The 26976-nt window shown below is 43.9% G+C and overlaps 1 protein-coding gene across 7 annotated transcripts in view; it reads right to left on the minus strand.

Annotated features, from left to right (window-relative positions):
- Window positions 1-26976, minus strand: part of UNC79 (unc-79 homolog, NALCN channel complex subunit) — a 124521-nt gene that overhangs the window by 19199 nt on the left and 78346 nt on the right. For 6 of the 7 annotated variants that reach the window (XM_079947648.1, XM_079947649.1, XM_079947646.1 and 3 more), the window contains 11 exons: window positions 24162-24278; window positions 20399-20482; window positions 18496-18598; window positions 15859-15999; window positions 13281-13319; window positions 12700-12812; window positions 12512-12597; window positions 10511-10684; window positions 9768-9836; window positions 8681-8791; window positions 6435-6539 (listed from right to left, as the gene is read on the minus strand). In XM_079947648.1, coding sequence (XP_079803774.1) covers window positions 6435-6539; window positions 8681-8791; window positions 9768-9836; window positions 10511-10684; window positions 12512-12597; window positions 12700-12812; window positions 13281-13319; window positions 15859-15999; window positions 18496-18598; window positions 20399-20482; window positions 24162-24278 — 1142 coding nt within the window. The remainder of the gene's footprint in view (window positions 1-6434; window positions 6540-8680; window positions 8792-9767; window positions 9837-10510; window positions 10685-12511; window positions 12598-12699; window positions 12813-13280; window positions 13320-15858; window positions 16000-18495; window positions 18599-20398; window positions 20483-24161; window positions 24279-26976) is intronic. The other variant, XM_079947647.1, reaches the window with a different exon arrangement.

A 26976-nucleotide genomic window follows, 5' to 3' on the forward strand; every position in this document is an offset into this window, starting at 1 on the left:
GCCCTTCCGCACGGCCCACCACTGAGCTATGGCCACATGACATTCTGCCCTATGCTTGCTCCTTGTTGCTGTCAGGAGAAATCAGCATGGGGACAATATTAAGGCCTTGGTGGAAAGAAAAGCCCCGTAGCATTCAAGAGGCATGAGATCTCTCCCTCCCACCCTGAAGGAATTACAATCTGATGTCCCTGGTGATGGGGGCATGATTCAGTGGCAGTTTGCATGCAGAATGTGCTGGATTCAATCCCTGTCATCTCTAAGTAAAAGGATCTCAGGTAGCAGAAGCCCAGACCTTGGACCAGCCTTCCACACCCCCAATGGGCTCCAGATGTTCTGGACAATAAGTCCCATTATCCCTGACCATTGGTCATGCTCGCTGGGGCTGATGAGAGCTCTGGTCTGGAGGGCAGCAGTTTGGGGACAGATGTGTTGTGCCTAGCTATGGGCAAAGAGAAGAGCCTTGTTCCATCTGCTGTGGTCACTGTTAGTATTTGCACTGTATTTGTTAGAAAATGCATTTTACAAAGAATAAATTTTACTGCGGAAAAGAAAACACATGTAATGTAACAGCTGCAAAGCAGGTGGTTCCCATTAAGGTGACAGAAACGCTGAACTATGGTGTTGTTAACTCCCTTTAAAAGTGAGTGTGTTTGTGCCTTAGTCAGGGTGGGAGTTAAGGTTCGGCTGGTTGTACCATGGTTTTTTCGCTGACTGAGTTTTGCTGAGTGAGAATATGGGAGTGTGTAGACTTCAAGCAGATGCTGTCCGGAGGGGTTTGTGAGGACAGACAAGCTATGGACCAATGGCTTAGGCACTGCTACAAAGGAGTTTTGAAAGCAAAAGGACTAAACCCTCTCTTGGGCTCAAGGGAGAGAAAGGTATTGCATTGGACTTAATACATATGAATAATATGAATTGCTCTGTTGACAATCTGTTGAATCTGACAGTCTAGATTCATCTTCACTTCGTATGTGTGGAGTCCACTCCATCACTGAGGTCTGAGGGTGAAACCGCTGCATCGCTCTGAATAACTAAAAAAAATAGCTAACAGTCATTACCCCCCACAATCCCACACAGCTGCTGATTCCAGGAACAGTTCTGCTCCAAGGAATCCCCCCCATACCCATGTTAAGAGCATGAGAACAAGTTTCGAATCCCAGGACCCTATGGGCTTTACTCCTAGACCCACCCTAAGCCTTTGGCAGCTTCACTCTTGCTTCCAAGGGAGGCCAGCTAGTGGGACCACCACACCTTTCCTGCCCCACAACTGCTCTCCTCACAGGGAAGCGGTGCTCATATGAACGCCTCATGCAGATTATACACCTGCCCAAACTTTTCCATCCTCCAGCGTAAAGAAAGCTTTCCTCTTGTTTTGTGTCACTACCAATTCTGACAGCGATGAGTAACGTGGAAATAATTGGGGTATCAAATGTAAATGTCAGGAATATATCTTTTGTTATTCAGCCCACCTTGCTTCTTATTTAACGTTCTTAGCCCCCGTACTGCTATCTTTGTCAAATCAAGCAGCAGCCTGAGTCCCTACATGTCTCACGCAGCTATACACAGGAGTATTAAGTGATTGCTCAAGTGGTATTTCAGTGTCCCACCTTGTTCTTCCGCCTTCCCATTGTGGTAGGTCACTTCCTGTTCTTTATACAGCAGGGGTGTAGAACTGGATCCATCTGGCAACCCAGTAGGGTCAGAGGATGGAGGCAGACCCACAAACTCATCAGCAGAAGATGGAGACTTCATTGTCTCCCAAGGATCCTCCTTCTAGGGACATCTTTAGCAGGGTGTTGAGGAAGCCTTCCTCAGACCTCCTATTCTTAGGGGGTGTGGAAGACCCATGATTACATAATTAAGCCTTCCACAATCTTGCACTCTCCGGACTGTTTGGACCGCAGCTCCTGCCAACCCCTGTGAAGTTGACCAATGGCCAGGGAGGATGGTATTTATAGGTCAAAACATCTGGAGAGCACCAGGTTGGGAGAGGTTGATGCTAGGGCTTGGGCCAAAAAATGCACTCCCAAGTTCCATAGAGCCATTCAGCTCCCACCAAAGTGGGCATGGGGTTCAGAGGCTTTTGCAGGGATGCTGCTGAATTCTAGAATATATATTTTTTGTGGGATGCGAGGGGCAGGAGAGACTTACCCTTGACACAAGGCAGCCAAGGGGAAACGAAAACCCTCCTTCCCTGCCTCACAGAAAAAGCTTCAAGAATGTAAGGAGAGGTCTGCTAGATCAGACTTCCGGGTCGGCGCCATCGCCGAATGGCGGACTCCCTCCGAGCTCCGGAGGGAGTCGGCTGGGTAGGGGTCGGGTCCTGCCGTGCCGGCGACGCGGGGACCCTCAAAAACCATGGGCGGAGATGCCCATGGACTTGGTGACTCGGCGGGCACCGTTTGCGCCCCCCCGACCCGCGAAGGAGCCTTTTTAAAGGCTGCGGAGCGGGTGACGGGGGGGGTGTGGTGCTGTGAGTCCAATGCTTCCCCTGCCCAGCGAAGCCGCATGCCATTCGGCGGAGAGCAACGACTTCTTCTTTGAAAATTTCGGATTTGGACTAAAAGGAACAACCCGTGAGTAAATTGATTGGACTTAAAAGGGAAATTTGATCTTTGAATTTGGAGCGAGCGGGAGGAGTGCAAAAAGGAAGTCCGCCCCCCCCCCCTGTTGTAGATGGCTCAACGCAAGGATTTGACAACTAAGATCGAGAGATGAACTTGTTTACCTGAAAAAAAAATTTAACTTCACGAAGGGAAATTACAATAATTGTGCTGGAGGAGAAGACTGATTTGTGGGAACTAAAATGCAACCCCCCCGGGAACTGGGAACGATCCGCTATGAGAGACTGGTGAAGAGACACAGAAACTTTGACAGCTGTCAAAGTAGCTGTCAAAGCAGGAAAATAAAAGAGAACTTTGTTACGATGGCTTTGCTGGTTAGATTTGTTACAATTTGGACATAAATTATTGGAAATAAAGGCAACAAGTTATTTGACTTTTGGGTCTGATTTTGAAAGAAATTAAGTTACCATATTCCCTCTAGAGGGAGGCTGGGACATTGCAACAGTAGCAGCAAGTGGAAAAATACTATGAATTTGAGCAGGATCTGTTATCTCTTGGGAAAGCTGCAAAAACGAAGCATTATTTTGTCTACAGAGGTTTCTATACTAAAGGAGACAATGGATTTATCTATTGAAGAAAGGAAGGGACTTGACGCAAGTTATGTTCCTGAATAACAAAAGCCTCTGTGGAGAACAAGAAGTTTCTGAATTAGAAGGTTTCTGCAGCAGAACAGGAAAAAGCAACCTGAGGAATAAGAGCTGGACCAAATTTGAAGCCGGAGTATTTGGAACATCCAGACTTTAAAAGGACCAAGAAATAGAATTTAAGTTAGACTCTTAAACATAGAGGTCTGGATGGAAGAACAATGACTTTTTCTGAGAGTTTTTTCGAGATTGGACTTTCTGAAATTAAAAGCTATCAAAAGACGGCAAAGTGGAGTTGAGATATAGACGTGGATACACCAGGCTGGCAGTAGTCAATGGATGAACTTTGGGGATTGGAACCGGGGAATGGGGGGGGGGGAGATTTGGAATCCAAAGGCTGTAAAATTATATATTATTTCTTTCTTTACTTTTTTCATGTTTGTTGTTTGAAAATAGGGGAATTCGTGGAAGGGAAATGGGGTCGATCTTAGGGAATTATATAAAATATAAGGAGAAATGGTTCATTAAGATAAATAAGATAAATTAATTTGGAATAAATGGGTTATTTAAAATTACAAATAAGGTTTTAAAATTTGGGGTGAGAATCTGTGGAATCAATTTAAGGGAAATGGAATACAAGAGGGGGAGGGGGGAAGTCCGGGAAAGATGCCACTGAAACCAAGTGTAAATCATATTTGTTTTTTCTTTCTTTCTTGCTATCTTTCCTTTTTATTCTGGAAAATTTTTAATAAATATTATTTAAAAAAAATAAAAAATAAAAGAAGACTGTTGTGTTATTATTGTTTTTAAGAGGGAACTAAAGGGGATTTACGAGGAACAATCTAATCTGGACAAGCCAAACTGGCTTGCTTAATTCAAAGCCAATGGTCAAAGATGATTGTATCTGGATGGGAACAGGTTCCCTATCCCTAGATTAGACCAATCTGCCAAGAATAGAACTATCAATTGTTACTATAGCTGAAAATGTTCTGTGCATTGGGATTTGCGTTTCTCAGTTAGGTGCCGCAAAACTACTTCTGAAGCTAGGGGACCTTTCTAGAATAGTTTGGGATGTGACACAAGGTCCTGGTGTTGGAAGATAAATGATCCAAGTTCCTACTGGGCACGTCTAAAGCAGCTCATTAGATCCTGGCCAATGTGCAACATGGAAAATGGCGCCCGTAGATGCTTCCCGTTGTGAGAGCCATGATCCCCAGATGGCTTCACACCAGTGAGTCCCACTTCCTGTGTTGAGCAGAAGCAAAGAAAGAAAGAAGCATGACTCATTTTCTCACCTCTTTCCCTGCATGTGTGAAGTGACTCACATCCTTGCGTTGATGCCAGTGGCATCATGTGGGGCATCCATTTGTCTAGAGGAGGATGGATTTTTTATTCTGGAAAATTTTTAATAAATATTATTTAAAAAATAAAAAAATAAAAGAAGACTGTTGTGTTATTATTGTTTTTAAGAGGGAACTAAAGGGGAATTTTTAATAAATATTATTAAAAAAAAGAGAGAGAGAGAGGTCTGCTAGATCAGGCCAATGGCCTCTCTAGTCTAGCATCCTGTCCTCACAAGAGCCAACCAGATGGCCGTGGGAAACCCACAAGCAGGACATGAGCACAGGAGCACTCTCCCTTCAGTGTAGTGTAGTGGTTAAGAGTGGTAGACTCGTAATCTGGGGAAATGGGTTCGCGTCCCCGCTCCTCCACATGCAGCTGCTGGGTGACCTTGGGTCAGTCACACTTCTCTGAAGTCTCTCAGCCCCACCCACCTCACAGGGTGTCTGTTGTGGGGGAGGAAGGGAAAGGAGATTGTGCGCTGCTTTGAAACTCCTTAGGGTAGTGATAAAGCGGAATATCAAATCCAAACTCTTCAAACTCTTCTTCCTGTGGTTGCCAGCGACTGGTATTCAAGAAGCATGATGGCCTCAGACTGTTTCCCAATGCTTCAAACAACAACGGAGCTGCCATGAGTAACTCATCCCAACCTTCAGTCCTAAAAAATGCCCCACTGGCAATCACAGTATGCCATGACAAACAGGGTGCCATTCCCATACCCTTTGTGCATATGTGTGTATGTGTTTCTTGTAGGGTGGGGAGATTTGTCTGTGGGGGGGGCAAGTACTCTGTCATTCTGTGTAACGTTGCCTGTCTCTCACAGAGTCCAAGAAGCAGAAAGGACTGCCCTCTCCTCTTTTTAAATACATAAATAAAGGTTCCAGGTTGATCTGCGTTTAATTAATCAGGAAGGGCCTGATCCAACGTACTTGCAAACATCAACTCCCCCCCCCCGAACCCATTACCTGGTGTGTCACCCCCCCCCCCACAACAACCAACCACACCCACACACACAGAGAGAGAGAGAGAGAGAGAGAGAGAGCTTCTCCTCTTAACACTGATATTATAATAGTTGTTTTTAGGGAAATTCTAAGCCCTCTGTAATTTAGAACGTCAATGTTACTTTCCAACTCTCCTGGCAACTGCTAATTTTCTCTGACTAATGTGCCCGTTGCTTACGAGAAGCTGCGGCTCGTAGAAACATATGCCCGAGCACAGCGCCAGGCACTTCGGAGGGGGGAAAGAAAAGAGGCTGTCAATCATGTGGAACTGTGCGTGACCTGAGGAGCAAGTCTGCAGAGCTGTGCATTGCGCCGTGGGCCACCCAGGTCACTTCCATTTCAGCTCCTTGTCATTTCGATGCGATTAAGTGCCAGCAACTGCCAGCCCAGTCATTCTGCAGTGGAGGATGGCTACTGTCAGGCTGCTGTATTTTTTAAAAAAGAAGTTGTGTGTCTCTCTAGTGAGCAACATCTGCTGTGTGCTTTCCTTCCAATCTGGTAGCGCAGGAGTCCTTCAGGCCCAATACAGAGGAAGGATGATTTAATTGGGAGGGAGCTCTCTCAGTGGCCTAGCTCACACCGAACACTAAACCATGGTTTGGTTAACAGGAGTTAACCATGTGTTGCCCCATGACAATGATCAAGGAAACCATAGCTTGTTTTTGTAAAGTTTTGGGTTTTTTCCAGCTGCTCTAGCTTCATGACTTTGAGTTCTGTATTCTTTTCAATGTCTGCTTAAAACATTTCTGTTTAGGCAAACATTTCCAGATATGCAGACATTACACGTGTGTTAACCCTTTTTAGCTACTGGCTGTCCAGTGCTTGGAAACCCCATGCAAAACATTCACTGTTAAACCATTTTTTTAAAAGTGTTTGTTCTGTACCTGGACCAAAAGCAGAAGGTTCGTATCTGGCAAGGGAGATTTTAACTTCAGAGCTTGCAGCAACTCTAATATGACACTGCGGGATAAGTAGAACTTATCCCTTTCCTAAAAGAAAAGTGAACAAATCGGGGTTAAATTAATGCTTCCAACATTCTTCAACACCAAATCATTGACTGCTATTTGTTTAGATGATTTATATGCCTCCCTTTGTGCAAGTACAGAGTGGTTTAGAAGAAAGCCAAATACATTAAAAGAATAACATAAAATCCATAAAATAACACCATCCTCAAAATCGCACAGCAACCTATAACTAACCACTAAATCACTTTATATACAAATCACATACAGAGGCTTAGATCATGAATTGCTCTTCCATTAATGAAGATTCTGTTCCAGGAGGCTCATGCTCACAGAATCAAAGAACTGGAGAGTTGGAAGGGACCCTGAGAGTCACCTAGTCCATCCCTCTGCAATACAGGAATCTCAACTAAAGCATCCATGACAGCTTAAGCCATCCAACCTCTGCTTGAACCTCTGGATCTCTTCAGAAGTGTACATATCCTTTACATATAATGTTACTCCTCCTCGCTTCCTGTTTGGTCTATGCCCTTTGAAAAGGTTACACCCCTCAATTTCTACATTCCAGCCATAAATCTCATCCCACCAGGTTTCAGTAAAGCCTGTTGGGTCATATCTGCCATTCTGTATCAACAGCTCAAACTCATTTTTCTTGTTTCTCATTCTCTGTGCATTAGTATAGACACAACTGAAACCATGTGCCATTCCCTCCAGCTACTTCCTTCTTGTAGTTTTCTGCCCTGTAGCAGGTTTCTGTAGCACTGCCTCAGTTCCCTGTGCATCAATGAAGCTATTATCCCTAGTACCAGGTGTTCTCCTGCCATCTGTAATATTGCTTCCAGAAAGAAAATCCCTCCAACAGATTTTCAGAAGGAACAGAGGAATGTAGGGGCAACTTCTAAAACTCCCCTAGCACCACCTCTTTCAATCAGCAGCCTCATCCTGCAAAGGGAGTTCCAGGCTGCATCCACACCATATATTTAAAGAGCATGACATTCCTCAAAGAATCCCAGGAACTGTAGCTTACCCTCACAGAGCTACAGTTCTCAGCACTGTTAACGAACTACAGCTCCCAGGATTCTTTGGAGGAAGTAATGTGCTTTAAATGTACTATGCATACACAAGCCCTTTCATAGGAATTTAGGGTCCAGTCCATAGAATTTGAGCAAGAAAATAGTGTTGAAAGAAGAAGAAAACCAGTGAGGTGTGTGCTTGCGCATAGAGCACACACATAGGTGTTCCCACAGGGGCTCAGTGCCCTACAACGGCCTGCGTGTGTTTATGCATCTGTCTAAGCTCCACAGCTCCTACCCCTGTGATGCAAAGGATTTCTCTTCCAGGAGGGAAGGGCATGTTACATCTGAGAGGATTATGTCAATGACATCTGCTGTTCCATTGAGCATTTTGTCCTGGCGCATAGACAAATGGAAAGATGGGGGGAGGGCAACTTTCGAATCCCCGCTCCCAAGCTAATTTGCTCCCCTGTGAGATGAACTCCAGATGTCCCTACAGTTTATTCATCTGGATTTTTGTCAGATGGGGAGGAAACGTCTCTTATTTTTGAGAGACAGGATGGCCTAATGCATGTTCAGTAGAATTACTGATAATGCAAACACCACAGCAGCGAGGTAGAAAGTAGTGGACATAATGAAAAATATACCTCTCAAACCATGGCAGGCATGGAAGATGTAAACACCTCCCCCCCCCCCTGGCTCACACACACATTCATGTGGATGGAGGATAGATAGGGATGTGTAAGCTTGTGTAGAAAGAAGGCTGCATCAATTGCTCTACCTACTTTTGGCTCTAGTATGTGACTTCTGAAGGGCTGCCCAGAAGAGAATGAGGGCCTTGGGCTGAAAAAGTTTCCCACACCGATGTATTAGTGTGCAAGTACCCCGGTAGATTCCAGAATTTCTATTAATGAGCTATCCCCACATCCATCAAGGAAAAGGTAAAGTATAATATTTGCACAACCTCTCAAGCAGGTTTTTGCCAGAGTTTCAGCTCCTTTCTGTAATGTTCAACTTTACCTCTAATTTTAAATAGAAGATGGAACAGCGGTTGCTTTGACGTCAATTTCGCTTGAGAACAAAAATAAGGGGTAGGTGGGTTCCCCATTTGCCCATCTCTCTAGTGGATTAAAAGGAAACAAGCCAGTTAATTACCTTTGTGAAAGCTCTGTGACACAAACCGCACAGCTCTACCAAATACGCTAGGGTGAAGACGGCGTTCTGAATGACGAAACTCAGCAATTTGGAAAATGGCTCCAGCAGACTCTGCAATGAAAGGAAGATGGAGGGCATGTCAGGAAATATATGCTTCTTTCAGCAAAACGAAGGGTGTGTGCGTCGTGAAATCATTCATTATAACAAAGCTTACCCTTTCTCTCTTTTTTTTAAACTTGAAGGATATGGAGTTGCAGCTGCCCAAATTGATTTGTTCCAATGACTGTAGTCACACTTTGGGATTCCCAGCCATCACCTTGAAAGAACTCCTGGAAAGAGTTCTGCTTGCAAGATTCTCACTGGCTGCCAATCTGCAACCGGGCCAAGTTCAAAGTGTTGGCGTTAACATACAAGTCCCTACGCAACTCAAGACCAGGTTGCTTGAGAGACCCTTATACACCCAGCAGATTGCAGGAGAGTTTCTGCAGGAGAGGTGCCTGGTTGACCTCACTTCTGGAAAACCAGTCCACCTGGTTGATGATCTTTTGCTGTCCAACACACCGGACAACAGCTTTCACGTGCAGCTAAAAGTCACAAGCCGACAGCTGCAGACAAAAAGTTGGCCATCACATTGCCTCAAACGCAACATTTTTCAATGACGTTGGCTCACACCGTCAGCCATGTGCCATTTAGGCATGTGCTTGCCTCCCTTAATTAAACCAGACATGAAAGTCCCAAGAAATGCAGCCTCTGCTATTCAATATTTTTCATTAACCAAATCCTGTACTTGCTCTCATCTCGGTTTGGTTTGTCCCAAACTGCAAAGCTCTAGGTAAATCTACTGGTGCCACTTTAAAAAAAGAAGAGAAAGAAATCCAACTCCTTAAGAAGACATAAACTCCCACCCACATTGGGAATGTAATCCCTCCCACACATTAATGCAACCTAGATTTAGAGAACTCCTATCCTGCTTGACACGGCACAATTGCACTTGGCTATAATGCTCTTCCCGCTAAGAGATAAGAAACCTGAAATGATGAGGAAGAGGGGAGGTTTTATATAAATATATAAAATCTCGAGCACTTACTCTGGCAGCACTGCTGGTGGGTATCTTCAGCAAGCAGATCATTATTCTTAGACTAGAATCTAAAGAACACTGAGGAGAAAACGGGGGAGGACACAGAAGAAAGAGTTAGTGCCTTTCTTTAAAATGTAATTTAGCCCTGCCAGGTATAAGGGATGCGAAAGAAAAGGCAGCCGTACAGAAGTGCAGAAGCACACAATGTGAGACTGTCTGAGAGGCAGTTGTCTGAGTTAAGGGTGGGCTTTTGGGCTGGAGGTACCACTCTGTAGCGCTTCCATTCCTGCATGGATAGCCAGCTCTAGCAGGTGGTGCATGGCAGTGCCTGATACTTACTAGATCAGGGTTTCCCAAACTTGGGTTTCCAGCTGTTTTGGGACTCTAATTGCCATCATCCCTGACCACTGTTCCTGCTAGCTAGGGATGATGGGAGTGGTAATCAAAAAACAGCTGGAAACCCAAGTTTGGGAAACACTTTACTAGATGATGGGTAAGTTGAGCAGAACGTCTGGCTAACACAGATTTGCCAGTGTGGAAGTCCTCCTTGACCAAACCCTGTATGAATTGAGAGAGACAGAGAGAAATCTCCACTCAGATTGGATAAGTGCTTGCCAAGTCAGACCACTGGCCCATCTAGCTTCACATTATCTACAGTGACTGGCAACATCTGTCTGAGGTTTTAGGTGGGCGATTTTCTCAGCAGCACCTGGGGATGCCAAGGACTGAATCTGGGATTGCAAGCATTGTACCTTAAGTGGCAAAACACAGGGCAGTTTCGTAAAGAACGTCTGGAACTGGTTGCTGATCGTGGTCCAGAGGTTGCTGGGGGAATCCATCGGCAAAGCTTCCATGAAGGTAGCAATGTTCTCCAAGCAGCGTAGCATTCCGCCCCCTGCTGGTAAATTCTTCTTGGTGTTTAAGCCCTAAGGAAATAAGTACATGGACAATTCAAACCCTGCTCGCAAAAAAACTAAGACAGTGAGGAGCATTTTTGAAAAGTGCAAACAATAGGGACTGATTTCCTATTCCCTCCAACAAATAAATTACAAACTATCTTGTTTTTTTCATTCCACCAATGGTATCTCAACCTTTCCTAACGTACAGCACTTCAACTTGCATCCATTCCAACCAGTACACCTGTGCCAGCTATAGCTGGTGAGAGTTGGCGTTCAAAACATCTGGAGGGCATTGGGTTGGGAAAGGCTGGTGTACGTTATACATCACAGGAATGAGGAGAAGCAAATATGTAGATGGTACCTAACCTACCTCACAGGGTTGTTGTAAAGGTGAAAGAGGGAGGGAAAGGTGGGGTATAAATGTAATGATAAGAAATGAAATTGATCTGGAGATACGTGTGTGTGTGTGTGTGTGTGTGTGTGTGTGTGTGTGTGTGTAGTAAGCATGAGTTAGAAGAACGGCTATAATGAAAGGTCTTTCTAATCCAGCATCCTAGTTTCAACAGCAACCAGCAAGATCCCTCTGGAAATGCCACAACCAAGGAATAAAGACATCCCTCCCCTGATTTTTGACCCCCAGCGACAGGTATTCAGTGCCACGCTGCATTTGGACACAGACATTATTTTTTACCTATAGTAGCAATGGGACAACACGTAATCATCCTAGTTTCAACAGCATCCTAGTTTCAACAGCAACCAGCAAGATCCCTCTGGAAATGCCACAACCAAGGAATAAAGACATCCCTCCCCTGATTTTTGACCCCCAGCGACAGGTATTCAGTGCCACGCTGCATTTGGACACAGACATTATTTTTTACCTATAGTAGCAATGGGACAATACGTAATCATGTCTGCCTGTTTGATCAAGGGAAATCCATTTGTGCAAGGAGACTTTGGGTTTCTCTCCTCCCATTTCCAGCCTCTGTGTACCCCCGTCCCACAAATCTGCTGCTGAGGGTCCCCAACCAAGTGTTGGGGGTGCAGCAGAAAGGAAAGGAAGAAAAAGGAAGCTGTTGGGCAAAGGAACGGTGTCCCTCGGGAAGCTGTGGATTCTCCTTCCGTGGAGGTTTTTAAGCAGAGGTTGGATGGCCATTTACCATGGATGCTTCAGCTGAGATTCCTGCATTGCAGGGGGTTGGGCTAGATGACTCTTGGGGGTCCCTTCCAACTCTACAATTCTCTGATTCTATGAAAAGCCCCGTTGTGTAAATGAATTATTTTATTTATTACCTGTCCTTCACCCTAAGGCCCCAGGGTGGGTTGCAACAACTTAAAACACAACTTTAAAACAGTTTAAAACAAATTACAATCACAAGAATAGGGTGAGAACAAACAAAAAAATACACCTCAAGTGTCTAAGGCCAGCTAGTAGCCGAAGGCTACTAGTCTTGATGGCTATGTTCTGCTTGAACTGTCAGAAGCATCATGTCTCTGAACACTAGTTACTGGCAACCACAGGTGGGCAGAGAGCTGTTGCGCTCATGTCTAGCTTCTTGGCTTCCCACAGGTATCTGATCAGCCACTGTCAGAATAGGATGCTGGACTAGATGGGCCATTGGCCTGATCCAGCAGGACTCTTCTTTAGTTCTCAGTGCTGTGAGAGAAGACACACATTGAAAAATAAACACGGTGTTTGCCCCACACAAAATGGAAGTGTCTGAGCAGTTTCAGCTCTGCCCCAGTAAAAGCAAAACTCGAGAGTAGAAAAGTTTAGGGTGTGAGATGAGAAGATGTAAAATACATCCAGTGGAAAGAAAACAGTGATTGTGAAAGATACACAGATGGTAGACTAACCTCCAGGAGCTGGCTCAAAGCAGCTATGGAACTCAGTTCACTGAAATCCATGAGAGATGTAGCCAAGGTCCGTAGAAAGCTTCCATCTGCAAATGACAACGTTTGGGGTTGTTGTTGTTTTCTAAAGAAGTTTCAGCATGGAGGTTGTGGAGAGGAAGGGAAACAAATCTCAGACATTTGCACATTACCTTTGATGTTGCTCTGAAACAGCTGGGGAAGTATGCCATTGGGAGCCAGTTGATGGAAAATACAGCGGAGAAATTGCTTGGCCACGCCTGCAGCATTCCCTGGGATCATCATGCTGAGGAACAAAATGAAGGAATAAAGAGGGAGGGAGATGCCATGATTCTTCAAGCATATCTCACCATGGAAAAACTTTGATATGTTCAGTAGGAATTTCATTTCAAATACATTGTGGCGAGAAAAGAGTAACAGTCAACTGGGGGGGGGGGGTGAATGAACACTCATTCGCGGCATGTGATTCGAATGTCTTTGCTCAAATTAGTGCTTTTTCCACAGCTTGCATATCTTCCTGTTACATAAAAAAGGAAGGCTGTCGTCACACAGCAGTTCATGTGGCTCCCAACGGATGGTGCTGCAAACTACAGCATGATGACAAGCAAGGGAGAGGAAACCAAATATGTTTGCTGTGGGTTTTTTGTTCTCTCCCCCCCCCCCTTAATTCAAAATTACCTCCACCAAACGGGATATTTATACACTTGTTTGTGGTCTGTATAGAGGGGAAAAACTTGTTTTGGTTGTACTGTACCTTTCTGCTTGATTAGAAAAATTGGTGCTTGAAGCCAACCTGGCGGAGAAGGAGGCAAACAAAAACAATTTATTTTTATTAAAGTAAAATTGTCGAAACGACTGGTGCAATCAAATCAAATCCCAGATAAAATGACTTCACAATCATGAAGACTATCTTTGGTCAAGATCTGGCTGGCAAAATCTGACATACTTTTGCTAAACCATTATCATAGAATCGTAGAGTTGGAAGGGACCACAAGGATCATCTAGTCCAACCCCCTGCAAGGCAGGAATCTTCCACTCTATGTGGGGCTCGAACCCATGACCCTGAGATTAAGAGTCTCATGCTCTCCCAACTGAGCTATGCAGAACAGCTTGGCCACTGTTGCAAAATTGTCAGAACTTCTATTCCCTTTCCCTTCTCGTGACAAAGAGGAAGTGATGAAAGCATGTGCACTTAGCATACAAATGGGCCCAGGTCCAATCCCTTCCAACTTCACAGGCAAGTGAAAGTATAAATTATGGAGAAAGCGAAAGGTGAGGATATGACATGGGGGGCAGGACATTTTCAGCTGGGAGCCCACTGTCCTCTGCAAGAAGCAGTTTTCCCCAGATACCAGTAGCTCTCACTGTGAGGTTGAGCATCAAAACTTCATCAGTTATCTGATGTTTACAGCAGTTCCCGGGCAGAATCCCTCAGCAGCAATCTCTAACCAATTTTCAGGTCCCTCCATGCCACTTATCATGAGGGTCAGAAGTGTGGCCCCCCCAGGGACAGGGAACCTGTGGGGCTCCAAATGTTGCTGGACTACGTCAACCCTGATTATTGGCCATGCTGCCTGGGGATTTTGGAGTCCAACATCTAGAGGACATGAACCTCTCCATCCTGGATATTAGCAACAATCTTTAACTACCTTTCAAATTCCTCCATGCCACTTCTTATATCGCATGGTGTCCAGATGTTGTGGGACTCCATCTCCCACCAGCCCCAGGCAGCGTGGATGAAAGTCAGGGGTTATGGGAGTTGTAGTCCAGCAACACTTGAGTTCCCCATCCCTAATGTAAGCGTTCCCATACATTTAGGACTACCAAGTGACGGCGACGATAGTCAGCTCCCTCATGGTTACAAACCATTTCTGCACAGAAGGGAGGGAAGCAAGAGGCATAGCTCAGTGACAGAGCATCTGCTTTGTATGCAGAAGTTCCCAGATTCAATCCCTGACATTTCTAGATAGGGCTGGGGGAGAGTCCTGCCTGAAACCCTGGGGAGCTTCTATTTAAAAAGCTAATGCTATTCTAGGCTGCATCAACAGATGTATAGTGTCTAGATCAAGGGAAGTAAAATAGTAAAATAGAGTAAAATAGAGAAGGAATATAGTACTGCTCTATTCTGCCTTGGTCAGACCAGAATACTGTGTCTAATTCTGGGCACCACAGTTTAAGAAGGATGTTGACAAGCTGGAAAGTGTGCAGAGGAGGGTGACCAAGATGATCAAGGATCTAGAAACCAAGCCTTATGAGGAATGGTTGAAGGAGCTGGGTATGTTTAGCCGGGAGAAGAGGAAATGGAGAGGAGAGATGATTGTTGTTGTTATTTAGTCGTTTAGTCGTGTCCAACTCTTCATGACCCCATGGACCAGAGCACGCAAGGCCCTCCTGTCTTCCACAGTTTGGTTAAACTCATGCTGGTAGCTTTGAGAACACTGTCCAACCATCTTGTCCTCTGTCATCCCCTTCTTGTGCCCTCAATCTTTCCCAGGGAGTCTTCTCTTCTCATGAGGGAGGCTGTTTTCCAGGGAGTCTTCTCTTCTCATGAGGTGGCTGAAGTATTGGAGCCTCAGCTTCAGGATATGTCCTTCCAGTGAGCACTCAGGGCTGATTTCCTTAAGAATGGAGAGGTTTGATCTTCTTGCAGTCCATGGGACTCTCAAGAGTCTCCTCCAGCACCATAATTCAAAAGCATCAATTCTTTGGCGATCAGCTTTCTTTATGGTCCAGCTCTCCCTTCCATACATCACTACTGGGAAAACCATAGCTTTAACTATATGGACCTTTGTCAGCAAGGTGATGTCTCTGCTTTTTAAGATGCTGTCTAGGTTTGTCATTGCTTTTCTCCCAAGAAGCAGGCATCTTTTAATTTCGTGACTTCTGTCACCATCTGCAGTGATCATGGAGCCCAAGAAAGTAGCCACCTTTAAACATTTCAAGGGCTGTCACACGGAAGATGGAGCCAGCTTGTTTTCTCCTGCTCTGGAGCATAGGACTCCAAACCAATGGCTTCAAGTTACAAGAAAGAAGATTCTGACTAAACATCAGGAAGAACTTTCTAAGAGCTGCTTGACAGTGGAATGGTCTCCCTTGGGAGGTTGTGGACTCTGCTTCCTTGGAGGTTTTTAAGCAGAGGTTGGATGGCCATCTGTCATGGATATCTTTAGCTGAGATTCCTACATTGCAGGGGATTGGACTAGATGACCCTTGGGATCCCTTCCATCTCTACCTTTCTATGGTTCTATGTCAATGAAGGTGATACTAAGCAAGGTGTACCATTAGTCTGAGTCAGTATAAAGCAGAAAGGCAAGGCAAGGCAAGTTTCTTACCTTCCTACAGACTGCATGATATCCAGCAACAAAGGAGCAGCCAGATCTGGGCTGAGGTGAATAAACGTGGAGAGAACCACAATGGCCAGACCTAATGTTTCTTCATCATACTCTTCCAAGATGGCTCCACAATCATGGCACCTGTAAGAAAATTATGAAGAAGAAGTCTGGACATTAAAAGAGGACATTACATTCCTACAGTGATTAAAGCCATGACTGATGGATCTGTGGGTTGGCTTGCAGGAAAGGAAGGAAGACATTTATTCAGCATTATCTGCTTTGGGCACTGACTGGCAGGCTGCTCCTGCAATGCCAAGAGACATCTTTGAAAACTTTGCCAAGGCTGTGTGTGTGTGTGTGTGTGTGTGTGTGTGTGTGTAATGTGTGATCTTAAGGGACATGTCAGATGCAGGAGAGATGAGGCAGAATATCGCAGGGCACAGAAAGAGACAAACAACATTGGGAAACCAGTACATCTCGGCCCAATGGGCATGCTTGGGTAATTTGATCAACCACTCACTAATGTCTCCAACAGATTGTGATATTTGAACTTAATGGGATTGTACAGGCAATTTTCCTCTTCCCTCTCAGCGGCAGCAGGAGAAAATGCCAGCAAGGTCATGAAAGTCAATCTCATTTAGCCCAGTTTACTACCTGCTGCCAAAGCTTTCTGGAAGCAGGCAGACCAACCGGCTGATACAAAATTAACCTCGCAAGAGATTTGGTCATTTGCAAAAATAAAATGAAAATGTTAATTCTACTTCCTTTTATTCCTTTTGTAATGCTACAGTCAGGGTTTTTCCAGCCACTGGTACTTGATTAATGCATTCAGAGGAGTGATGCAGAATGGTCAGAGCACAAGGTGAGACACCATTCCCAACACATTTTTGTCTGAGTACTTTGCCTCTGGGCACCTGAAGGTAGCCACATGTCCTATTTTACACATGACAGTCCCCTATTTGAAGGTGTACTTTGTTTTGAGGGTTCTTCAATCCCAGCCCAGTTTAAAGATAAAGAAGGAGGAAGAACAGCTGTATTGAAGATGCCCATCAAGGCTTAGCGCTGGGATAGCACACTGAACAGGTCCGTCTTTCTCACTATTGCGAGATGTACTACAGTTCTATTTACACTACAGTAATTATGTCTAAATGTGCATGCATTTAAGCATTGTGAATTTTATGCCAACCTGTTCCCCAGTCCTCTTTTTTGGCCGTGTGCAATTCATCATCCTAGCATCTGCCCAGTTGCCACTGCTTCCATGACAGGGCCTTTTCAGTGGCAGCTCTCCATTGTGGAATGCTTTCCCTGGTCAGGTGCATCTGTCCCCCTCATTATTGACTTATTATTATTATTATTATTTAATAAATCTGTATGCTGCTCTTCATCCGTAGAGCTCAGGGGGGTTCACAACATAAAAAATACAGCATAAAAACAAACATAAAAGCATACTTACAGTATGAATTTCAAAACATTCCTGTTTACCCAGGCATTTTATATTGTCAACTACCCTGTGATCCTCAGATGAAGGGTGGAAGAAAATAATAATAATAATAATAATAATAATAATAATAATAATAATAATATGGCTGAAAGGCACTGTTCCTGGCGACTCTGAGATCTCTGGCTGAAACAATGTTTTTCATGGTTTTTAGAATATTTTTAACTTAATTTAATTGTGATTTTGATTGATGTGTTTGGCACCCAGGGCTCCTTTTTTGGGGGGGGGGAAGGAAAGATATACATTGAATAAATATCCAAATAACTCAGTAAATAAACCTGTTATTTCCCCCATAATGTCCCTTTAAAAATGGGACTCCTGTTGAAAATTGCATTGCAGTTTTTTCTTGTTATTTTCCCCTCCCTTTGCCCCACCATCCCTCCCCAAATCATAGAAATGAGAAACATTGTACTCCTATCGGGGGAAAGGGAGTTTTTTCTTGCCTTGAGGGAGCTTTTTTAAAAAAAATAAAAAATAAAAATCCCCAGTTCTCATCTAGTCTAACACTTGTTACAAGTGTCTTCTGTTTTGCCCTTCCAACTTTCTTTACTTGAAAAGTTTAAGAAAGTCTTCTAAAGATACTTCCAGTTTTGTTTGGGTTACAAAGTGCTCTGCTGCTGCTGCTGCTGCTGCTGCTGCTGCTGCTGCTGTTTATAAATCAGCTCTATGTCTATGGTTGGTCTTAAATGACAAACCACTAAATACGTAAGTGGCTATCTGTTAACCTCTGGGCAAAGTTCAAAGCTGCTTTCAGTGTATAAAGCCTGATACAGGGTGGGACCAGCATACCTGAAAGATCATCTCTCCCCTTATATAGCCAGTCAGACCACTGCACTCTGCAGCTGAAGGTCTTATGAGGATATCAGGAGGTCCATTTCACCCAATGTAGGAATCAGGCCCTTAGTGTCACAAAACTACTCTTAGGAATTTTCTCCCCTTGAGTATTAGACGGGCGTCATCTCTGTTGCCTCTTCAGCGCTTACTGAAGACTTTCTTCTTTTAACAAGCCTTTTTAATAGAGACCTTTCCCAGTCTGAACCTGCACTGGAATAGCTTTGTAGATGTTTTGACTGTTTCATCATTTGTGTGTTTGCCATCATTTGTGTGTGCAATTAGAATGAAGAAATGAAGATGCTTACTTGTCAGTCATCATGGTCGGTTGGTCATCAATAAAATCTTCGGGTGCTGGTACAAACATACTGACTATACTGGGTGCTGACAGCAAGCTAGATTTTGTGGCACCTAGAGAGAGAAGGGGGAGAGCAAGAGAGCAAGAAGGAAGGAAGGAAGGAAGGAAGGAAGGAAGGAAGGAAGGAAGGAAGGAAGGAAGGATCCTTGAATATTAATGGGATTAAAAAAACAAAAGTAACTGTTTTGTACATGAAATTAGATTTCTCTTTTGATCAATGGATCCTATTGACAATACCTTCTGCTGATGTAAATTTTATCAAAAGTGAGGGGATGCTTCTAAAGTAATCAAAGATCTGCTAGAGGATACTTCTCCAGAGAAATCTGAAGGACTGTCCCCAATGAAGAGCTGTGCTAGAAGCACAAATAACAGTGTGTCTGGAGAACCCCTTCGATCATACTTGGTCTCTTTTTCTTCTATGATATTCTCTATCAAAGTCAAAGACACCAAAAGAAGAAACCAAGAGGATGTCCCAGTTTTGCATTCACAATCCTGTTCCGGTCCCTTCTTTAGAGGAAAGAGGCGCACTGCAGAACAGAGCTGGCCAGCCAGAGATTCTTTCAATCAATGGGTTGGTTCTTTATGTGATGTTAGATGAAATACTTCTCACCTTTAAGGAAGGTTGAGGACTGAAAGTGTCCATTCATCAAGACCTGGCAAACAGTTTCAGATAGACAGAGGAGGCGAAATGGAATCTTAGCATTGCATGGCTAGCATCTGTCAGAGGCAAAACAGGCTGATATGAAAGTAAACTCATCATCTATATATGCTGGGTGATTTGGGGCTTAGAAAGAGTACAATTGAAAGAGGGTCACTACAGCGCCTTTTTCACATAGAAACATGGGGAAGCCATGTAAACCGGGGGGTGGGGGGGTTGTCAGAGGTTAAGGAGAGTGGGTCACAGAGCTAAGACTATCTGGAAAGCACAGACAGGTAGTGAACTACTGGGCAATTAATAATTTTTGGGGGGGGCAGGGGTTAACATGTCCAAAGAAGCCTGGCAATCCATGGTAGTTATACAGATGTGATTTCTGCTGCTGCCATTGCATAAACTCTTTCCTATGGTAAATAAGTTACTGCAAAACCATTTGGAATCAGAGTTAGATCCTGCCGTGCTAAAATGGACTAGGAAGCCAACCACAAACTTCCTCCATCAAGTCCAAGAATGGATATCTTCAATGGTCCTTTTGAGCTTAACTTGATGGACTCTTGGTCTTCGGAACCCTTCAACAATGATAACACAGAATGAAAGCTGTATTGATTACATGTGCCTGGCCTAACTCTTTCTTTGTGATTTAAGGGATTGAATGGCTTCCCTAGGACAAAATTCTGAGGCAGCTGGAGGCTGGTGTGTGCAGTTAGAAGCCAGCAGATAACATGAAGCTGCAGGTCTGCATATCAGCAGGGGGCGAGGGGAGGTCACCTACTTTAACCAGAACATCGTAATAAGAACGCACAATTTCCCTATGCCCTATCGTATTGTGCTATAACATGAAATAAGGATAGCTCAGAATTCATTACAGGGGTTAGATTAGCGAGACGCCTGAGAGACAAAGCAATTTCAGAGTCAGCTTGCTGCTCTTTTGCAAAGAAACAGTTGCCAAACTTTGCTAGAGATTATAAACAAGAAAAAACCGATTGCGCTGAAAGAAGAACATTGTGAGAGCTCCAAGTTGCCCACTTCAAATCTGGGCTGGGGAGATATCTAGTCTTGTAATCCAAGGCTCTGTGCAAAATGGTCGATGAGGTCAGCTCAGAGACTGCCAGAACCACCGTCACATTCAGCTCTAACTAAGCACCTTGGTTGTGAAGCTGCAGAGATGAAACCAAGGCTGAATGGACACTGAACTAACCTCTTATTCTTAGTGGTGGTCCCTCCAGGTCAGGGTTTAGGCAAACTGAGACATTGCACGGCCTCTTCCCATGCTGTATCTGTTCTGTGGATAAACAGAGAACTTCAGTCCCCTCTAGTCTCCGTTGAGAGTCTGCCACCAGCACCACAAAGACACCACACACGAGCACAACAGCTAGCGACAAACAGCTAATGCAAGGCAACTAGGGAAAAAAGACAACTCCTATTGGAAAGAGAAGAAGGCAGACCAGGTCAGACCATTTGTCCATTTAGCTCAGTGTTGTGAACTGGCAGTCTTCTGCAGCCCTGCCTTGAGATTGAACCTGAGATTGCATTCGCTGTATCTCAGACAGAAGTCTTTCACATCTTTTAAGTGGAGGCACCAGGAATTGAGCCTGGAACCTTCTGCATGTGAAGTATGTCTCCCCCACTGAGTGGTATCCCCTCCCTAGATGCGGAGCCCACTTCCTAACATAAATATATATTTTAAAGAAGGCAGGGAATGTGCTGAAATAGCAACAGCTGGAGTCAAGCACAAAGACCTACTGGTTTTTTTTGGGGGGGGGTCTAACGTTCCTCAGATCTTTAGATTTGGGCACCACGTCATTCCTACCAAACTCTAGAAGAGCTGAAGTGGTCAGAGGATTTAGAATATATATGAAATTGGGAACTATATACAGAAAGAAATGGAATATGTTAAGAGCTGTAGTAGAAGGCAATGTCAAGCACACAGCAAAATAAGGTCAAAGATGCTCACCACAATGGCACAGGATGCTTTAGGTTTACACGGCGAATTTGCATTGCAGAAAAAGAATCCGAGGATGGACAGTTTGAAATGAAGTGTGAGAAAGGCGAACCCAAAAGTCACCTCTACAAAATGGAAGCTTTCCCCCCCTATCTAAAGACACTTGCAGGGCAGAAAGAAAATGGAAAAGAATGGCAAACTGTGGCAAACTGCACCAATTCTGAAACAAGTTTAGAAATTATCTATGTTAAAATCAGAGGTAAAGCAGAGCAGAAGACAAGTACGGCTCCCATACTGCCAGGACTGCTAACTCTTCAGGGACGGCAGGAAGGATGGACAGTGCAGTGAAGGTTAGTGACATCATTGGTACACTACCAGGCCTAACAGCAGAAATGGGACTGTATAATATAGCAAACAAGACAGCAAAAAAATTAATCTGGTAAATCTGGGACTGTTTATGAACAGGAATCTTTAGTCCAATTCCAGGGTGAGTTATCCGAAACAATGCTGATCTCAGAACCACAGGTGTCGAAGAAGGAACAGAACACTAAACCGATTTTGAATTAAACAGCCGTTTCTGATCCATGTGCATCAACTAATCTTGTGACAGAAACATTTCCCTTGCTTTCCATCTTGGGAATTCTCCTGGCATTTCCCGCTTCATTGCAGAAGTTCCCCAAATGCATAATTTTGGAAGATAACTGCAGTGAAGCATCTGGTCCCTGTAATTTGCCAGGATCTATCATTCTGTAAAATCATCAGCCGAGTGGGACATCCTGGAGGATTCTACAGAATTATGGAGGGGTGGGAAAGAGCCAAGGCTTAATAAATGTTTAGTGTGGTTAGCAAATATATGTTAATAGACACACACACACACACACACACACACACACACACACTGAAAACTGAATGTCTTCATTTTGTTTTTAAATAACGATAAGAGAAGTAGGAGGACAGAAGTCTTGATTATAAAAACGACCACAGTTTGTATGAACTAGCAGTCTAGCCTGACCCAATCCAGGGTGAGGAACTTGCTGCTCTTCAGATGCTGTTGGACTCCAACTCCCATCAGCCCCAGCTAGCATGGTCAGTGGCTGAAGATGATGGGAGTTATAGTCCAGCAATGGCTGGAGGGCCACAGGTTCCACCATCCCTCCTGCAGGGTATCATGTTCTACTTTGACCACCCGCTGGTTGTAAGTGGCATAGCTGCCTCCTGTGTGGGAATAAATTGAGCTACTATGAAACCAATGATGAAGCTCAACCAGGGGAAGAAGAGGCGAGTGTTTCTTTCCCCAAGGAAATAACTTTTGCTAGTGCACACAAGTAAAATCCTTGAGGAATACTTCTCTGAGTCCTTGCCTTTTCGTTTCCAAGGACCAAACAAGACATGGGGGGAAGAGCTGCATGAAAACGACCCCACACACTTCTAAAGGCAAACTACCAACCCAGCAAAATGGGAGAGGGACAAAGTGGTGTTGTTTTCCTGGTCAAGGAAATAGTAGTTTGGGGGGATGATTTTTATCAGGAAAGTTATGCAGCAGAGAAAGGGTTAACTCACCACCCCAAGCATTGTGGGCTGATCCAAATCTCTGTGTCTTTCACATCCACACAGAAGACACACCCACACCATATACTTAGCACACACTTATCCTGCTTTAGCAGTCACAGAGAATCCGGAGAACTGCAGCTTGTTAAGGATGCCGGGAATTTTAGGTCTTTAACATCAGCATTCTTAACAAACAACAGTTCCCAGGATTCTCCACAAGTGTGAAAGTGGTATAAGAGTGACCACACACACACACACACACACACACGGTCCTATTTGTTCTAATTAGCAGGATCTCATACACCATGCCTAGTTGCACCAGTGGTCACCAAGAGAGAGGTCTGAAATCAGGACTGGCCCAAGGAATTTGGCTGTTGGAAGTAGGTAAGGTAAAGGACCCCTGGACGGTTAGGTCCAGTCAAAGGAGACTATGGGGTTGTGGTGCTCATCTCACTTTCAGGCCGGCGTTTGTCCACAGACAGCTTTCCAGGACATGTGGCCAGCATGACTAAACCACTTCTGGCACAATGGAACACCGTGACAGAAACCAGAGTGCACGGAAATGCTGCTTACCTTCCCACTGCAGCAGTACCTATTTATCTACTTGTACTGGTGTGCTTTCGAACTGCTAGGTTGGCAGGAGCTGGGACAGAGCAACGGGAGCTCACATCGCCTTACGGATTCGAACTGCCGACCTTCTGATCGGCAAGCCCAAGAGGCTCAGTGGTTTAAAGAACAGGATCGCATCTCCTCCCCACTCCACGTATAGAAACTGACTGCCCAGTCAGGTTAATCTTAATTCAACTCTGGTGTCAAGATAGCATTCTTGACCACACCTGCTGCAGCAGGCCAGGTTAGGGGGCCAAGGACAGGCCGTTTGAAAACAAAGAGGAATAGCTACGAAGCTGAGGTGGAAGACTTGCATGCTACTGTGCCCCAGCGTCTGTGGTTGCCTCATTCTGCCTAATGGTAGGGCTGCCCCTGCCTAATATAGAAGCAGAGATATATGAAACCAAAAGCAGGTTCTTCAGTATCCATTGATCCAGCCATGCACATCCTCAGTTTAGATCAAACTGGTGTTTGATCTGTGGTGTTTGAAGATTTCACAGAAGAAAAACAGCGGCTTCCCTATCAACAAGATTGTAGTCTTTCTGTTGACTTGGTTTTAAGCCAGGCTTCTTTCCAAAGAATGATAGAATTGTAGAGTTGCAAGAGGATCACCTAATCCAATGCCCTGCAATGCAGGAATATTCAGCTGTCCCTTATGGGGATCGAACCTGCAGCCTTGGAGTTATCAGCACCGTGCTCTAGCCAACTGAGCTATGCGGTGGAAGATTCTACAACACCAGCAATTCAACACAGCTAGCAGACGCAGCCATTGATTAGCCTATGGGACCAGAATGATGGAAGAGAAAGGAAAGGGAAAAGAGAGGCACTGAGGGACACAGGGATGGAGGATGGAAATACTTACCAGTGTCCCATGTGCTGATATTATGAGGGGCACTAGACTGGTGTTCCAGCTGCCTCTTCATTAGCTGGTTCATAGTGAGAGCTCCCAGAGAACCCCTCTTCATTTGTCGGAACTGGGCTGCAAGTCAAAAATGGAAGAGTTTCAGGATGCAGATTTTCACTGGGCACATATTATAAAGTGAACTGATCTAGCCCACACCTCCCCTGCTAACATATAGTTCAGAATGTAATCATCCTTTGACTTTTTGCACTCCTCTGTTTTCTACAATACAGTCCTTGGCTAAAAAATAAAATAAAAGAATACATATTTTAGGATAAAATACATTCCGAAATGAGTTCACTGAGATGAAATACATTTTTAAATATGATTTTGGAACTGATTATGCAGTAAGATTGAGACACAGAATAAGGAACCACGGAGAAGAGGGGAGGGAAGTCGAAGAAAATGTTGATGTTTGTTTAGATTTGATTTTTGTTTAGAAAAATTGTAAAATGAAAAAAATGGGTTTTATTTTATTTTTAAAGAAAACAAGTCTACTCCATCTTTTGCAAGTCAGTCCTTTGGGAATATTTGCAGAAACCGAATGCCGGATCCAGTGAGATTTGTGTGTGTGTGTGCTCACCATTCAGTGTTCCATGTGGAAAGGGAGGAGTTTGGCTTATAGACAAATTCAGCAAAGAGAAGGCTATAAATGGCCACCGATGGCTACCAGCCATGATGGCTATGTTTTCCCTCCAATACTGGAATCAGTATGTTTCTGAATAACAGTTTCTGAGGATCTTGGGTAGAAGAGTGCTACCGCACTCATGCTCTCCTTCTGATCTCCCCATAGGAATCAGGTTGGCTGCTGTGATGTGAAAACAGGAAGCTAGATAGGTTTTTTGGTCTGATGTAGTAGAACATATTAACATTTTTAAAAAAACAAAAACAAAACAGAAGAACATAAGAAACTGTGAACATGTTCCAAAATCTGGCCCATGGCTGCCTCAACTCACACTGGGGACTCAGCTACATTAGTGAAAATAAAACGTTATAAATGTGTTATAACGCTGTGACACCATATGGCGCTGTAGAGCTGAAGTAGGAACTCTATGAAATTTCCCATTGTGAGCTTTAAAATTTGGTTTTTTCCCCCCAGAGCATTTTTTATAGTTGTGTAGCTTCAGCCTTGATGAATCCCAGGTCAAACCAAATCAGCCTGATTGGGTTTGGAATCTAGGATTTACCAGGAGCCGATGCAAAGCCCTAATGAAAATAAAATTTGAAGAGATTGCGTGGTTTTGTTTGGAAGGATTTGGTGTTTGGATCCAAAGCAAGCATTAGTCCGTGTCACCTGCTGGTGAATGTCAGACTGAACCCATTTCAAAAGTATTTCAGTGCAGAGTGTTGCCCTCGGATGTTCTTGTGTACATTTCGCTACTTTCAATACCCCAGAAAACATCCTGTCTGACCTGCTGGAATTGATGCAAATTCTGGTTCCATTTGATATAATAGGATTTGATATAATAGGATTCTGTGCTTTTAAAAGGGAAGCGTCCTGCAGAAAGAAGTCTTTCACATCCAGTTGTGAACAACATAACTTCCATCATCTCCAGTGCAATGGTTTGAAATGAAAGCCTTATCAGTTTATCAAACACTGAATTTCCCAATGAAAGAACAGCAATTAAAATTTCAGAGCAGACATTATTGCTTGGGGCGCAGATGAGAGTTGAAAACATAGGAAATTGGCTGTTTTGAAATTGCTCCTTTGCTTTTATAATGGAAATTAAAGCTTCTCTCAGGCATATTATTCATTATCAGAACACTGATTTCGGTTTCTGGAAGTTACTTATCTGATGTCTCAAGGACAGCTTTGACTATTAATACTGGAGTGGTTATTTTTATAATGGGTGGGGGTGGCAGAATGAAAGGATTCTCTAATATTTGAGGTGCAGCTGGGCCAATACAGCACAATATCCGTGTTTCTGACTATACGAGTTTTCTCACATAATACTTTATGCATGTCCACGCTATCAATGGCTTTATAAAATTAATCTGGCATTCTCTTTCCACCGTGGAGCCATTTTAAAGTGGCCATACATGGCCCAGAAAACTTGGAACAGTTATTTATTTATTTCATAAAATTTATTCACTGCTTAGCTGTAAAGAACCTCAAAGCGGTTTACAAAAGATAAAGCAGTAAAATCAAGAAAAATTTACAAGCCTACTTTAAAACATAAAAAAGTAAACCAATTAACCAGATCAAAATTGCCTCAGTTATGACAAGAGAGGGAAACTGGATCCCACCAGATCCTTATCTCTCTCACCCCACCTCTGAGGGCTGCGTTTGACAGGCGTGTCCAGCTGTCAATCACCTGATGTCACAATGATGTTAGGTGACCATTCTTCCCCTGCACAGCTAATCGTCAGCGCTTGCGAAGAAACATGCATGGGGCATTTGCAATGCCCGACAATCAGCTGAGTATTCGGGTTATTCCATATCAAGTGATCCAACTTGCCTACCGCATGTCATCCAATTTTCTTAATATTTTGTACACTTGCTGAATGATCAAAATTAAGTTTAAATCTAAAATTTTAATTTTTTATCCCATCCTGTTTGTGAGTTATGAGGGTTTGAAATTTTTTAAAATTGAAAATTTTGGCCTTGCCGGACTACACTAAAACCTTAAAAGCTCAGCCCACAATTGAGATACGTCAAAACTAAAAACACCAATCTTTCCAGAACTTCATGGGCTTTAATATGATATGTCACATGATAGACTTACTTTAAATGCCTTATTGGCTTCTATTTAGGATAAATAGAATAGGATAAATA

The sequence above is a fragment of the Podarcis cretensis genome, assembly GCF_951804945.1.
Source record: "Podarcis cretensis genome assembly, chromosome: 1".
In the NCBI taxonomy this organism is placed as follows: Eukaryota; Metazoa; Chordata; class Lepidosauria; order Squamata; family Lacertidae; genus Podarcis; species Podarcis cretensis.